Consider the following 16,660-nt stretch of genomic DNA (forward strand, 5'->3'; position numbering starts at 1 on the left):
CTTTCCACCTTCTAACAATTGATTCATAGTGCAACTGTCAGGTTTTCCTCTTGTTGCACCTTTCACACCTTCCCGTTAATTTTCATTTCAGCGTTGAATGACCTTATAGGTTCCAGCGCTTGGCCTGTGGAATAAATTCAATATTCTTCTAATTATCATAAAATGTAAAAATAAAAATCACAAGAATGTTAGTTTACATTTGAAACTGGTTTAAAGCTGGCCCATTGGCTTTATACCGTTTTTATCATCTCAATCCTGAGATGGCTATGAGGTAGGGTTTATTTTTTGTAGTATTAATGAACAATAAAATCTTAGTATTACCCCAATTTTCAGTAATAATAATAATAATAATGTTACAATGAAAAGGTTGAAATGTGGCTGCAAATTTATTACAGGTAAGTGGTGGTGTTATGAATGCCAAACTAAAATGTAAATTGGAAACAAATGGAAATGGAATGGTTAGACACTGGTACGTATGGGTTTGTGAAGTTGAAGATTAGGTTCGAAGTATTAGCAGGGGATGTTTACTGGTATAGAGGACACGAAGATTGTTTAAAACCAGTAAGAAGTTTAATTATGAATGAGCAATTAATAAAAACCAAAATTGTTGTAAGTGTATTTGCAGCATGAGTGAGATGATGTAACAATATAGAGGAGGATAAAAATGATAGTCAAAGATAAAGTGGAGAGGAAAAGTTGTGAGGTGTATTGAAAATTCAGAGGTAAATTTGGTACATACTTATAGGCATTAAAGCTGTTCTTGAGCCGAGTAAATTTAGAGAGAGTGGTTAATGAGCAAATAGATCCTAAAACAAATAGTGCAACTGGAGAGATTCTGTATGAAGAGAATGCATTCATGTGTCAAATGACGGAAAGACAAGGAAAAAGCAGTATGTGTGGTTATACAAGAAAGAGGATCAAATGTATAACATGAAACTGGTGTGAGATGTAACGGGAAAATGTAGACGAGTAGGCTACAGCATAAGTGCACCTAGAAAAGTCTTTATAGAACTAACAGAGATGTATTGTGGATGATACTGAGGGTTTAGAAGGCAAATTATCATGAATTCACTGAATAAACCAATGACATTTTCCTCAGCACTTAATTTCCACAGCTCATTGTGCAGTCTATTGTCCAAGACGTTATTGACTGTAAGGCGCCGTTCCAAAGGAGAACCCTCAACTTGCACGTTTATATAATCATCTGACATAGCATCTCAAGGACAAATCCTTACTATTGATGTGATATAAATACTTGAACGTAATTTCTTGTATTTTATTTTCAAATTTTCCTATTCAATACGAAAGTGAGTCATTGAAATTGTGTAACATTCATTGTTTACATCACGCATTCCAATAGATTCGCGAGCTCAAGGTAACCCAATGAGCCGCGTTCTTTGCGAATGACAGTGTTTTTTTTCTAGTCTGCATTATTACCACAAATATAAATGTAAAGTTGTATGAATTACTCTTGAATATGGACCATCTTAATACATACAAAACCATTTGTAGAGATTACGCCACTTAAAGAGATTAAGCGAAAATTACGTTACAGAAAACTTTTCCAGTTCACACGGCAGAGTCAGACCTGTCGTACTCAATCCATCACGTAATACATGTAATCTACAAACTGAAAAATTTAACATTAACCATGCCCGTGTTTAAGCACCTTGTAAGATATTGCACAAACGCACAGCTTAGAAACTGTTTAACTTCATCCTACACTGGACTCTTGGTAAGGAAACCTTTCTGAACTTGTTTGCCACTACCGGTATCGTAGGGAACTTGTTTAGCTAACTCTTAGGTTATGCTTGGTTGTAATGAAGGTCGGATAGCAAACATTGTTGAGCGAATGTATGTCACAGGAATAACTAATTATTGATGATACTAGCCAAACCTAACCTAATAATGTAAACTAGCAATTTGATAGACTACATAGTCAGGTATTCTATAGCACTACATAGGCTAGTATTGAAAAGGGGATTTTCTCTTACCTCTGCCTTTCTGTGTAATACAGAAGACAAGCCCAATGACCACATTATACCTGTGTATGTCTATGAAATTTATACATTCCCTCAGATCTTGAATACGAGAAATGCCATAGGCCTAATAGCTGTCCTGAAATTCTTATGAAATGTATATTTTTACATTTTATTTACTTGTGTAACAATGTAGTGTCATGTTTTACTGAACAGGTTCACAACTATTCTGCAGTATTATTAGTATTTAAATACTGAGATGCATCTTAACCTAACCTAACTCAGGCTATGTCATGGATGCCAGGTCCTAAACTGGCCAGAAAGGCATTACATACCTGAACCCCCGTCTGTCTGGACCTCAGTGCCTTAAATCATTTGTTTAAAATTCAGGGATATTATTAACCCAACCTCTCTTTATGTAACACAGTATGCATTTCAAAAAGCCTTTAATGAACACAATATTATCCAATATATTAAGGTTGGTCCTATTACTTATGTGTTAATCAGAATCTGAATTACCAGATGTACCATCAGGATCAGCCACATCAGATTCCTCTTCTTTTGGTCTTGGAGGTGCTGGATGCCCAACTGAAGTGAGTAAAGATGACTGGCAGTGATAAATAAATAATGGAGCCACTGATCTGGATACTTGCTGATGAAAATGAATCTAGATGCAAATTGCTGGACATACTCTAATCAGTCACCTTGCTCAAAGAAGTTCAATATATTGAGCTTAGATGTGTGAGTTAGAGAAGTCAGTAAAATTTTCATAATAGTGTACCTTAGAATGTTGATACCCAAAAGCAGTAGGGAGTTTAGGTAGGCCCCTTCTAATTGGGGTTGCTGTTTCTGTCTTGAATGGCTCATGACGTAATTGGTTTTGGCAAATGTTTTATGGAAGCATACCCTGCCTGTCCAGGATTGGGACTTGGCACCGAGTTGGGCTGGCTTGTGCCCCTCCTCCCTCCCCTATAAGTGGCTAGGTTGAGTTGTAGGCAGACTACTTGGTACTAATTAAGTGTTCTTTTGAACTAAAGGCACCAGGTTCGCTGAATATCTAAAGAAAATTGGTCTAAAAGAGGCATAAGGAAATATCCCTAGAAACCCTGATAATATCACTAAACACACCTAGCCTATGTCTTTCAGAGACCTATCCCTGTCAAATTTCATTTTTCCAAAATGAGTTCCATCAGTCTCCACAACAATGTTGGGCCACAAATGGTTTATGATTGTTGATGGTATGTGCATATTGTGAGGCCTCCAAACAGAAGCTCCTGTGGTCAGCACTAATAAAAAAACAATATTTGGAGGCACACAATATGGTATGGTGGTCCCAGTGTCTGTACAGCCAGTGATTAATAAAAAACACAATTTCATGGTAATAGATGACAACTGTCAAAAAAGCTATCTTTGTAAGCATTAACACTATGATACACACACCTTTTAACTACCTAGTTAACAGGCCTCAGCAATCAGCTTGAAGACTCTTAGATTTTAGACAGGTTTGTATAAAACTAGCATGTATATCAGAAAAAATGCAATTTATTTTAAGAAAATTGCTGTTTAATGACAATTTGGTAAGTTTTCTGTTGTTTACAGAGACATGAAAGGACTCAGCTAAGTGAAATCACAAGACATTTGTCTTCAGGACCTCCAAAGGCATCTAAAAGCATAAAGAGAAAATCACCAATTACTTGGAAATCCTTATTAGCTACGGGTGTTATTGGGAGTGGATTGCTTGGATTTATGCTTTATATAAAGAGAGAAAAGGAATTAGGTAAGTTTTATTTTTATTTAAACAAATACAGTATTATGTTTCTACATTGACTGCAACAGTAATTCAGTCGCTGGTAATGGTCTTTATCAGTTTGTAAAATCATAGAGTAGTAAACAGTAGTACAGTATAGGAAACATACATTTGTCTGTGATAATTACTAATCCATAATTCCTGTGCAAAATTGAAAAATACCAATTATCACACATTCCCCCCCCCACCCCCTTTGCTGATACAATAAAACAGTATATTATAGTTTAGTTCCTTTTTATTTACTAACGTTCAGGAATTGTTTGTGTGATAACAGACCCATAACTTGCCATATCATTTGTCAGAAAATGTTCCAAGACAAAACTCACATAAAGGAAAGCTGCTTCGACAGGTGAATGATGTGCCTGCATCATGTGATCTGTTAAACGTTTTAAAGTCATTGAGGTTACGGGTTTTTTTGTCAATCTCCAAGTCTTTTTCACCTCACTCCTCCGTATAATACTAATATTGAAAAGTCTAGTTAAACCAAAGGCAGCATAAAAAGTGGATTTTGGTTCTACTTTCTTTTGCCGACAATGTTACGGTATCACTACATAACTCTAATGATTTAAGAACTTTGAAAGGTTGCCTGGGCATTGAGCCCATCCCACCTAAACACCATATTTAGGTCATTATAAAGTAATGGTTTGTGTTGAAACAGATATGATTTTTAAAAAATAAAATAAATTTTCACGTAAAGAAATCTATTCCTTTGCTGAAAATTGCCTTCATGTGCTTTGCCATACTGCTGCTTGTTCAGACTATGTAGAGAAGGAAGTTTTTATTAGTAGAGGTTCTCAGTGATCTGGAAAACAGGAGTCTTTCTTTTATGAGGTGTCAGAAGATTGCTGCTATATATGTTTAGGCTATCAATAAGACATATTTAATTACATATGTACTATAGTGATTCCATATGCTAGATAAATTTTGAGACATCTATTTCTTGTATTGAGAAGAAATTGATTGGTACCTGCATTGTAATATCAAGAAATAAATTAGATCATTATTAATTTTAAATTTATTCTTTAACTTTTATGTTTTATTTTGTATTGGCAAAGATTTTACTATTGACTAATCATATTTTACTTTGTTTATATATCTGTGGTATCACAGAAACTTAAATAGATCTTTTAACTTAGTGTAGACCAGCTCTAGCTCAAGTTGTATTAAGAATTGACTAATTACTGTAGGCTATGTGCTTTTACTATTTCTTATGTATTTCAGCTATTGCTAGAGAAAGAAAGAGAGCTTTAGGGAAAGCAAACATAGGAGGAAGGTTTGACTTGATTGACCACAATGGGATACCTAGAAAGAGTGAAGATTTCAATGGTCAGTGGTGTCTCATATACTTTGGATTTACTCACTGTCCTGATGTTTGTCCAGATGAATTAGAAAAGATGGCTAATGTGGTTGACAAAATCGGTAAGTAGAAACTAACTTATTAAATTGGAACTTTTATGATTATTTGTTTTAAGACAACACCCATCAATTTACAGATTGCTCTCCTATTTGGTCAGCATTCCAACAAATTTTACATAAGTAAGTGTCCTGACTACCTGGAAGTAACCTTTTCTGGTGCTTGCTTAGCAAACTTATCTGCTTTCTCATTCCCATGTATTCCCGCATGTGCTGGTACCCGACAAACATTAACCCTGAAACCTTTGCGCTGAAAGATATGGAGCTATATGAGTAAGGCATTTTGTCTCATATTTTGTAAATCTTAAAATGATTCTTTTGACATTAGATGTCACTCTGATGGTGAATGGGTATTAAGTAGTACAGTACTCCACCACAGTGCTTCCTTGAAAGATTCTTGGTACATTAATATACTGTAGATTGGGTAAGTGTGAAATAGAAACTTGCAATCACTTTTCTTATTCCTTAACTCAGCAATTGAGGTTTTTGCAGAATTGTCTTGTACTCAGTAAAATACAATTGCTTTAGAAATTGTAAATGCTCAAAAGTGAAATGTTGCAGTACTGTAATGCATTAGTGTATGAAACTTTCTTTGTAAATTTGATGTATTGCTTGTTATTTTTACATGTAAACTCTTATAGAATTAACTAAATTTCAATTTTTTATGTTATTAGTCAGAGGTGGGTACCCACAGTGGGTATTGCCATCAGGTCACCTTACGTGGCAGTCTATAGGTATTACTAGGGGAATATGCCACGTCCCTTTGTTCCCTAGCAGCATCAGTTTTTTAGCCTTTTACTTTGCCTCCATCCCCACCTCCTTTTTTCAGTCTTCCTGTCAAACGTTTCTGACAGTTACATTCTTGTGTAGCTGTGGAGTTCTCTGCCAGTTCTACCTTTAGATCCTTATACATTTCAGTCAATTTCTTGACTGCTTTATCTTGCTGTCCAACCCCTCTAACTCCCTCTTTTCACAGTCAGAAGTGCCCCATTGCTTCCCTTGACAGCCTAAATTTTATAAATTAATCCCTTAATCAATGAGAAGTGGGTGGGCTCTGTGAAAATAGTAATTTTAAAGTAGAAATAAATTATATTTGATTAAAAAATACTTTTCTGTTTTATTAAGTAACAAGTATAAAAGTAACATATTCTTTTTCACAGATGGAATGGAAAACGTACCAAATATACAACCCCTGTTCATAACTGTTGACCCTACGAGAGATTCGCAAGAAGTCATTAAAGAATACCTCAAGGAATTTCATCCAAAAATGTTAGGGATGACAGGATCGGTAGAAAAAATTGCCGAAGCTTGTCGGGCTTACAGAGTTTACTTCAGTGCAGGACCTCGTGATGATGATGATGATTATATAGTAAGTGTATAGTGCTCTTTACTTTCTGTTGGAGTGAATAGAAGTGAAATATTTTAAGTTTCTGTAGGTCCTTAAAAAGATTATATCCTCATTGTCTTATTTCAGCAGCAAACAAAAAATTTCAATATTGCATGGAAACGAATATTATTAACCCTTAAACGCCGACTGGACGTATCGTAAGTCAACTAAAATTGTCTGTCGGGTGACGAGTGGACGTACCGTACGTCGACTACAAAAAAAAATTTCAACCTTCGGCCAACTTTGACTCGACCGAAATGGTCGAAAAACGCAATTGTAAGCTAAAACTCTTACATTCTAGTAATATTCAATCATTTACCTTCATTTTAGAATAAATTGGAAGTCTCTAGCACAATATTTCGATTTATGGTGAATTTTTGAAAAAAACTTTTTCCTTATGTCCGCACAGTAACTCGGCCAAAAATTTGAGAAATTCTTTTGTCATTCTGTCGTAATTTTTGCACCATTTTATATTAGCCGTTACATAAAGTTTTATATATGAAAATGTGTGCAATTTCATGTAAAATACAACAAAAAACAACCCATGGTTGTAGCTTTTATCAGTTTGGAAATATTTTCATATAAATCACGATAAGTGCCAAAATTTCAACCTTCGGTCAACTTTGACTCGACCGAAATGGTCGAAAAACGCAATTGTAAGCGAAAACTCTTACATTCTAGTAATATTCAATCATTTACCTTCATTTTGCAACAAATTGGAAGTCTCTAGCACAATATTTCGATTTATGGTGAATTTTTGAAAAAACTTTTTCCTTACGTCCGTGCGGTAACTCGGCCGAACTATCTCAGAAATTTTCACACTTTGTCGTAATGTTTGTACTGTTTTATATTAGTCGTTACGTAAAGTTTTATGTATGAAAATGTGTGTACTCATGTAAAACACAGCAAAAAATAACTCATGGTTGTAGCTTTATCACTTTTGGAAATATTTTACTAAATCACTTATACAAAATTCTACCTTTGGTCAAACTTTAACTCGACCGAAATGGTAAAACACTATTGTAAGCTAAACACTTACAGTCTAATAATATTCAATCAATTGCCTTCATTTTGCAACAAACGGGGAAGTCTTTAGCACAGTATTTTTTATGGTGGTAATTCTTGAGAAACTTTTTTACGTCCGCGGCGTATACTTAATTCATTTATCATTTTGTGATAATATTTTCTGTGTTGCTTTTGATCGTTTTACAATTTGTTATGTACCAAAAATCATCGCAATTTAGTGTACAATACAAAGAAAAAAAAAACTCATTAGTTTTAACCATTTTTGCTCACAGCGCAATTTGTGGTTGCCAAATATATGAAATTTTTTTTGGCGCTGTCATATATTTCAATATTTATATATGATAAATGATATTTTTATTCCATTTCTGGTGGTTGCATACTAAACTTCAGGCAAATGTCAAAAAAAGGAGCCAAAATGAACTCTAATCTTAAAACTAAGCAAAAGTGATATTTTAAAAAACTTTTTCCGGCTGGCGCTAACTCCCGAACGCCGCCGGCATACGGCAGACACTTTTGTAAATAGAGGCTCGGAGTTTAAGGGTTAAGGGTCCTTAAAGGAAGTGTGTAATGTATGAAGGATGTGTGGAAGGAGGCTGTGTTTCATGACAACTAGTTCAGTTTTTCTTACTCCATTAATCATGTACATGCATACATTATGCCCTGCAAATGTTCCCTGGGTGTACCAATCTTTTGTTATACTTACATGAAAATGAAGATAATACAAAAATAATATACAAAATGAATCAAATTCAGTCAAATGATAAAACCAAATACAATAAGCTCTCTAGTGGGAGAAGATTTGTTATCAGTACAGTAGTTTTATTAGAAACATATGTACTCTACAGCTGTCACACATTATTACCTAAGGTAAAAATACTTAACAAGCTTCTTTTCTTCATACAAATGTCTGATTGTAGGGGTTTTATATATTATATATTTTATTTGCCTCTATTACTCCCTCACTGCACTCATAGTCACAATTAAAACATACACACCTTACTTTACTGTACTTATACTTGACATTATTTGCATTAATGTTGTCAGAATTGTGGAATGGCCTTAAAGTTACAGAATCAGTAATATACAGAAGAGAGAGAGAGAGAGAGAGAGAGAGAGAGAGAGAGAGAGAGAGAGAGAGAGAGAGAGAGAGAGAGAGAGAGAGAGGATTACAGATAAGTAGACATTTTGCAGCATGATTGCAAATTCAAGTATAGCCTAATGTGGTTTGGACAGTGTGATGATAAATTTCTGTATACCATACCATGTAAATACAGTAACATTATTGCTGTCAAATGTTTTCAGTAGGTTTAAAATTACATTGTCAGTAATGTAGATGTGAGAGAAAGGCTAATTTTGTGTTAGTTATAATTTTATGTTATACAAACAGATGTTTGCACATTTGAATAACTTAAAGTACCTGCACTATTTTGATGATGTGACATCAATTTTTCATATATCACACCCTATAAATAACGTTACTGTAAATTATCTCTAGTAGGCTTACAATTATAGTATCAGAAATTAACAGTAACACAGAGATAAAGATAAGAAATCCTAGGCTAAGCTTACGGTATTCATGAGTGAGGCAAAGGCCATTCTTTTAATTCAGAATAAATGCATATTTTGGGAGGGCCAAACCTGACTTAAGAAGCTTCAGAATAATCTATGGGAAAAGAGGCCCATTTTTGTTTTGTTTTTTTCTAGAATATGCTCCTCTAAATTGAGTTTCTTATATGCAGTATTGGGCAGCAAGTAACTAACAAATGCAGTACTTTATATGTGGCAGTTTTCAGCCTACTGATATTACTAAATGGAGTTTAATACTGAATGGAATATCAGGAGCAGATGGCTTCACAAAAACGAAAATTATAGTAGGGAAAAGAGTTGGTTTAGTAATAATTCTCCTTAGTCTGCCTCTACTTTTTAGGGATATGGAACTAAATAATCCCAAACACCTTCTAAACATCATCCTAGTGGTACCTGCCAACAAAATATTAATCACTTGTATGTTTTAGATGTTGTCATTTGTTGTCATTGCAATCTCAAAGGATAAATTTGGATAACATGGACATCTCAAATGGTTAATACTCTTGGTTTTGCTAAATGCTGGTAATTTTTCCTAAGTAGATCTTTGTTTTCTTAAGAATTTTTTTATTGTGATTGAAGTTTGATTGATTTTGCTAGAAAACAAATTAATACGTATATGATTATCTCTTTCACAGGTGGATCACACTATTATAATATATTTAGTCAATCCTGATGGAGAATTCATAGATTATTATGGCCAAAACAAGACAGCGGAGGAGGTAACTGCAAGTATTTGCATCAACATGAAAAAATATGAGCAATTAAACAAAAAGAGTGTCTTAAGCAGTTTCCTGTGATTTTGAGAAACTATTTTTTTATGCCAGTAGTGTTTTCAGCTTTTATTTGCCACATTTTCTCTTCAGGTATCATTTTTATACATTTTTGTTATTGTCATTCTTTTACTATGAGATTCATTGTAAATATTCATGCGCTGATCATTTCCTTTGGGCCATGTATAAAGGAATGTTAATTATTTAATAAAGGTACAAATGATACCAGGCTTATTCAGTGCCAGTGTAAATACCTATGTTGTGTAAAGTGAACAATAGGGTGTAAATACGTAAAGATCTTTGAGTATTTTTAATTTGTTCCTACGGGAATATGTACAAACAATCGCATTTTATGTAGAAGTATTCCTCAGTGCTAGTTGGACCCAGTCATTGAAATTAGGTAACAAGGTAGTTGACTGGTGTTTCGGAGAGTGAATGGAGAACACCCCTCGCCCACCTGCCATTGCCAAGCACTTTTTCTTGGGCCGTCATCAAGTGAGGACATCTTGCTGCACTTCACTGACCTTGGCCAATTTGAATGCAAAATAATTTTAAAGGTGGAATTGTATTAATCACGCATGTTGTAAGGAATTAGTGAAAGGCATTTCTGGTTCTCTATTTGGTATATTTTGTTCTCAATAATTGTAAGTCAACTCTGAAATGACTTGGTCTCTGGCCTTTGGTACCAAGCCCAGTAATGGCAAATGTTGCTCCTCCATACTTAGCATTTGGATCATGTGGGGAAACACCAGTTCTGGAAGATGTTGCATAGAGAATGTCGTAATTTGGTCCTCCCCAGCACACTGAAGTCATATTTTGTGCCGGCATCTCAACAGTTTGGATAATCTTCTTTGTTCTTGGATCAATACAAATTACCTGTGCAATAAGGTTAAACTGTTAATACTGTATTAAATTTATACAAAGACATCTGCAGGCAATTTACAGTAAGTGAAATATAACGTACAGAAATCACAGGCAATGTGGCTGATTGCTAGTAAAATTGATTTCCTATAGTATTTAATTCTTCTACTGATGAAACCATATTTCACATGTGCCCTTTATCTGCTGAACAATCAAAATGGCTTAGATTTCGAGTAGGATAACAATGGTGGTTGAGGAATATGAATGAGCTAACCTAGGAAAAAAAGGAGCAACTAGCTTACTGCTGGAAAGTTATTCTATAGTCATGAGATGAATTTAAGTCTGCAGTCAGAATAGAGGTATTTCAAGTAAAGTGAAGGTTTAAATGTAAAGAAACTTTGTTTTCCTACATCTCAGAATTTGTTCGTACAGAAACAATTGTTTTACATATAAATGAAAAGTGTAAAGAGAAGGAAGGAGATCTCAACTCCATTTATGCAGTGATGGGAATAAGATGGTTGGAGCGCCAAGAATTAAAACTTGCAAATGACTTGAAGGGAATAAGGTAATTATGCATAAGCAGGTTCTTAACATTTGCAATAGGCAGGAAGGGTACTCAATTCATATTTGATACGAAGTTATTGCTTAATCTATAGTACTCATATAGACCTATTAACCAGCACCTGAAGAGTTACCTAAGAAGGCTGAAAACATTGTGCCAGTGAGTTTTCCTAAATTTTCCTAATCCTACCAACTTAAATACTTAGTTTCCAGCTTCTTTTGTGACCTTTGGCCTTTTTCCATGATGAAGAAAGCAGATGAAGAATCTCGTAACTAAATTTGTTAAACTTGGTTTTAGAGAGGAACATCCAAGATCTATGAGGATTCATCTACAAGGCTCAGTAATCGTGCACCTGGATGTGATTATTTAGGATTTATACTCTACACTGAACCATTGGCTACAAAAAAAACCCTACAAAAATCACTAGTGCAAAACAGGAATGCTGGATTGTTTTAAGTAGAAAAGAGTTATATCATTACAAGCACACAGTGAAACAGGATTAACATGGAAGGAAAAATTAAGAACTCTCTTCATCAACCACACCACAATAAAAAAAATCCCAGTGATACATATTTTTTACTGTTAATGCCAATAATGTTAATGTATAGCCAGAAGCACAATGTGAGTGAGAAACTCCACATACAAATCACATCTACATGGTAGTTCAGCTTTGTTCAACTTTATTATTAGGGTTTATATTTGTGTAAAGCTCATCAGCAGGTGAAATGTATGACTACTGCAGACTTGCTAATTAAGACAGTTACAGTGGAAAACAACTGGCAAATAAAATAATAAGTTATGTTTTAAATCATATGTGATGGAGGGTAAAATGTTCATACTTTACTTATTTTTTATTAATGTGTACTGTATTGATAAGCATTTACAGTATACCTGGTAATTAATATTTTAAGGTTGGTTAACTTTACCTTTTTCCCATAGAAATTTGCAACCCAGAGGTTTCCGTCAGCATCTATGCACATACCATCGGGAATGTCCTTAGCAAGCCCTGATAACTTGTAATCCAAAACTTTGCGTCGATTTCCTAATGAGAGAAAAATTAAGCATCTTTAGTGCTTTATATAACACACCAATATTTTTATTCCTTCAAAGTAATTGTATTTTGTAGGCCTTAACCAAGTTTTCATTTCATCCACTGGTGCATATAACTGCAAATTGTCAATGTACTTTACTACAGCTAAATAGCCTGTGTGTTGTGTACAGTATTCATGTCACTATGTGTTATGAGTTAATATAAGTGAACATACTGTATACATAAACATCAATTTTCCTTTTAATACATAGGTGGTTGGACAGTTTTTTTCATTAAATTATCAATTAATTTATCTAGAACTCTTGGTTTCAGAAATCTTACCCATGACTCATGTTTTAAAATCATGATACTGTAATAAAGTACTTTTTACAGGGATGAATTTCAACGCATGGACGTCTAAAATTAGTTAAGTCACTAAATTGTGTCGTGGTTAACATTACACACATATTAAATGTATATGAAACATCAAATATCACTGCTAGGCAGATATTTCGTATCTTTTTAAAATGAGATATTTGACCTTCAACATGGATTTCCTTTGTCTGAACTGAATGCCATGAAACTCCTATGGAATTCCATTGTTTGGACTTGAATTGCCCTATTTAGCTTCCAATTCTTTGAGATAGGAGAGCAATGTTGGAGATGCTTGCTTTTTTAGGCTATCTTTGTTGTCCTTGTGTAAGAGTTACTAGTTGTGACACCTATTGCCTAACAAACATTTCTTGGTATTTGATATTTTCCAGTTGCAGACTGGTTTCTTTACAAGATCTGGGTGCATTTTATCCTATTTTTTATACGTAACTGATTCTTTGGTTCTTGGTCAGTCAGCCATTTAGGGAAATTTATTTAGAGTCAGACAAACTCTCCGGAGCCAGAACTGTGAACTTATATTTTGTGTATTGTCTGTGAAGCTGGGATGACTTTACATGAACTCACCATAACTCTTACACAGAGAAACAAGATAGCAGTATTTTCTTCATGTCCTTCTGTTTTCTATTTAATTGTTACTGCCTTTAAACTTTGGCTGTTCATTTGATTTCATGTTTAATAACCCCAACTTCTTCATACTATGTTCAATTGCCCTTCTGAAAAGAATGGCCATGCTAAATATGATGAGATATTTTCGTTGATTACGGCTAGTCTAGTCAATTTTTAGCCAAGTTTGTGTCAGGTAAATTCACTATCAAAGCAGTAATTTGAACAGCATCCAAGCAGTATACACTAAAAAGAACAAAGGCAAGTATGTGCAATTAACATCTGAATTAATCTCACACACACACACACACACACACACACACACACAAAGGATTGAATGATAGTAATGCGCAAACAATGACTCCAAATAACAGTTCCACCTCTGAAGAGATACACTTATCTTTCAGGTGCCACTTCATTTATCTATAACTAATGATAATATGCTTGGTTTTCCCACCTAGATTAATGGCACTAATAAGGAAGAGTGTTTGAATTTTTTTTTTTCATTTTTTGCCCCTCACTTGAGCACAATTAGATAACTGACTGGGGCCACAGCAAATGCTAGCAATCAGCCATGCTGAAATACTGGACTTGTCTTTCCCCAACATAGCCAAATATCTGTTACCCAAGTTGATATTTACAATCTAGGGTATGGTCTGAAATCCATCTGACCTACATGATATGGGCATGAGGCCGTTTAGAAGCTGGAAGATCTTAAGAGCTCAAATTTACCTCAAACATCTAAGCCAGTTTGCCATTCATTATAATGTCATTCCTCCACCATCATTTTGCAACTCACTTTTTGGAGCCAGATGGCCTTCAAGTGAGCAAGGTCATAAGAGATGGAATGAATCTCAAGGTGGGTCCGGTAAATTTCCTGGGTAAATAAAGCAGTATCACTGCATCAAAATATTGCTGGGCCATGCATGAGATTAGATAAATTAAAAAATTAATGCAATATTTTGTTGAAATAAGCAGGACAATCTTGTTCATAAGATTATTTATTCTTATAAATACTGTTTAATTGAAGGAATAAAGTTTCAAGTTTTGAACCTACAGTCGGTTTTACTTTTCGCCACAAAATATTTGAGGCAACTAGATTTTTAAGGCTAGTATTCATAACTATAAATTTATTGCAAGGGGAATGTAACATAAGACATGATTTTCTTTAATATTAGAGCACAACTTTCTGCAGCAAGGAAATAAACTGAACTTGGCACTGAAATTAACTTTGTATGGTACTTACCAATTTCACCTGTAGTTTCATCATAGTCAAAAGCATCCACAGAATATTCCAAGGAATCTATATAGTAGAATGTTTTCCTATCGTGGCTCCAAGCTAATCCATTGGAAATGGAAATCTGCAAGTTTTGAATGATATGAACTTATAACTGGTATTATTCCTGTCTTTGATTAAAATGTTCAATTATCATTTTTAAACAGAGGGTTACTGTGCAACAAACAATCCGAATTGTGGCTAAGCAGATAGAATATGTCAAATTACATGGGTACACAAGAATAAAAATAAATACGCATTTTTTCTTTGATATGCTGTCATACATTTTTCAGCATCCAAACAGAATTTGTCTAAAAGCAAGATAATCGAGGTAATTATCGCCTGCTACGATTTTTTTTCTTAAACATTGTATAATTAATGTCCATACTCAGTAATTTTTTAGAACCAACCTTTTGCAAGCATTGTGAGACAGATAGTTTTGAATCCAGTGAGAACAGTGATCCTTTATGTAAGTCAGGTTTTCCTGGTACAGTTTCATAACCCATTGTACCTGTGAATAACAGAAGAGGTTAAAGACTTAAAAAAAGGGAAATAGTGAAATAACTGAACAAAAAACATAACAGAATAGCAGTCATGATTTTATGATTGTCAGTATGATGCAGATATAAGAGCTTCCTTTTACCTCTAGTTCACTTCCAACATAAAGTTTTTATTATTTGCTATTTCCGATGTTAGGCACATTACACTTACCCGCCCAAAGCCTTCCACTGGGATCACATTTCCCATCGTTGAAGCGATTGGTAGGATTTTCTTCATCTAGTGTCTGAAGGACAACCTTAGGATCCACAGTGTTCTCGTCTGCATCGTCAGGGGACCACTCGACTATGGCTAACGAGCGGCCCAGACCGACAACCAGAAGGTTAGGGTCTTCCTTTAATGGTACCACAAATCCCACCGACTTACCGGTTCCACAGTCATCTTTCGAACGAGAAACGGCAAAATTCATCAAATTTCAACCTTAGAGTATTTTATGAGATTTCTGTTATCGTTTTACGAAATTATTAGGACGCAAACAATCAGCATCATGTAATATGCTTGTTACTGTGCTGCTTATCAGTTCTTAATCCAGTAGTTGAATGCTCAGATTACACATATTGATATTGGAGATTCTATTGCTTAAGTCAGTAAAAGGATTTAGTGAAGAGAGAAGAGACTTTACATAAAATTGAAGTATATGATATAACGAAAGCAACATTTAAATTTTTAGCAAAGATACTGAAGTATAGTTGCATTGAAAAGTAAGTCTATAAAATCCAACAAGAGTTGAACGGAAAACAAGAGCTAAAAAAAAAAAAAATCCATCTCACTGATATGTAGTATCTGGTGTCTGCCACTTGCGGGAAAGTATCTATGAAGCTCGCATGACATAATGTCAACGAACAATAAGCTTTGGTTTTCTTCTTCCCAATGGGGTCCTTCCCCTAGGTGTACCGGATCCACAACTTGACGTACATCTACCTTAGACATTTTAGCTACCCTGGGTGGTCAAAAATACGAAATATATAAGAAATGTAGTCCCCTTTGTGGTCAGAAATACGAAATATGTAAGAAGTGTGGTCAAGTAATGACATAATTAGTGGCACTTGTTAGCGTTAGTTAAAAGAATATGTACAGGCTGGAGTCAGATATCTATGAAAATCATTCACTGTGACTTACTATTTGACAAAAAGAACAAAAACGTGACAGCTACTATGTTGGTGTATCAAAACCCCCAAATTTTGCTGTTGATGGTACACTGCGACACCGGGAATAGCTAGCAGACCACTGAGGGATGAAACTCATGAAAGAGGATGACTGGATGAGTAAAGCTGGCTGACAACAACACCCGGACGCTGTTGGCAACAAGTGTTCACGTCGAACTTTATTGCCAACTCGCGTTACAGATGCGGTCTGTATCATAAGATAACGGAATATTATTTATCGTAACCGTTTGCGATGATACACA

The 16,660-nt window shown here is 34.7% G+C and overlaps 2 protein-coding genes across 2 annotated transcripts; one reads left to right on the forward strand and one right to left on the reverse strand.

Annotated features, from left to right (window-relative positions):
• Positions 1 to 1,358: 1,358 nt before the first annotated feature.
• On the forward strand, positions 1,359 to 10,194 carry Scox (Synthesis of cytochrome c oxidase). The gene is made up of 5 exons (XM_067102676.1): positions 1,359 to 1,735; positions 3,579 to 3,756; positions 5,008 to 5,205; positions 6,360 to 6,568; positions 9,835 to 10,194. The coding sequence occupies exons 1-5, from the start codon at positions 1,652 to 1,654 to the stop codon at positions 9,994 to 9,996; spliced, it is 831 nt and encodes a 276-aa protein (XP_066958777.1). The 5' UTR covers positions 1,359 to 1,651; the 3' UTR covers positions 9,997 to 10,194.
• Positions 10,195 to 10,573: 379 nt separating this feature from the next.
• On the reverse strand, positions 10,574 to 16,511 carry LOC136837758 (regucalcin-like). Its single transcript, XM_067102675.1, has 7 exons — positions 16,372 to 16,511; positions 16,023 to 16,192; positions 15,406 to 15,633; positions 15,105 to 15,205; positions 14,665 to 14,779; positions 12,319 to 12,434; positions 10,574 to 10,845 (listed from the first exon to the last, which is right to left on the reverse strand). The coding sequence occupies exons 2-7, from the start codon at positions 16,180 to 16,182 to the stop codon at positions 10,585 to 10,587; spliced, it is 981 nt and encodes a 326-aa protein (XP_066958776.1). The 5' UTR covers positions 16,183 to 16,192; positions 16,372 to 16,511; the 3' UTR covers positions 10,574 to 10,584.
• Positions 16,512 to 16,660: the final 149 nt, after the last annotated feature.

This window comes from Macrobrachium rosenbergii, chromosome 59 (genome assembly GCF_040412425.1).
Source record: "Macrobrachium rosenbergii isolate ZJJX-2024 chromosome 59, ASM4041242v1, whole genome shotgun sequence".
Classification (NCBI taxonomy): domain Eukaryota; kingdom Metazoa; phylum Arthropoda; class Malacostraca; order Decapoda; family Palaemonidae; genus Macrobrachium; species Macrobrachium rosenbergii.

What these genes read in the sequence shown, in the direction of transcription:
- LOC136837758 (XM_067102675.1), bottom strand. Translation starts at nt 16,182, where the DNA reads ATGTCTAAGGTAGATGTACGTCAAGTTGTGGATCCGGTACACCTAGGG. An exon ending in CAGTGGAAGGCTTTGGGCGG is followed by an intron (nt 15,206 to 15,405) that starts GTAAGTGTAATG and finishes TGTTATTCACAG; the next exon opens with GTACAATGGGTTATGAAACT. An exon ending in TCTCACAATGCTTGCAAAAG is followed by an intron (nt 14,780 to 15,104) that starts GTTGGTTCTAAA and finishes CAAAACTTGCAG; the next exon opens with ATTTCCATTTCCAATGGATT.
- Scox (XM_067102676.1), top strand. Translation starts at nt 1,652, where the DNA reads ATGCCCGTGTTTAAGCACCTTGTAAGATATTGCACAAACGCACAGCTT. An exon ending in CATCCTACACTGGACTCTTG is followed by an intron (nt 1,736 to 3,578) that starts GTAAGGAAACCT and finishes TGTTGTTTACAG; the next exon opens with AGACATGAAAGGACTCAGCT. An exon ending in TAATGTGGTTGACAAAATCG is followed by an intron (nt 5,206 to 6,359) that starts GTAAGTAGAAAC and finishes TCTTTTTCACAG; the next exon opens with ATGGAATGGAAAACGTACCA.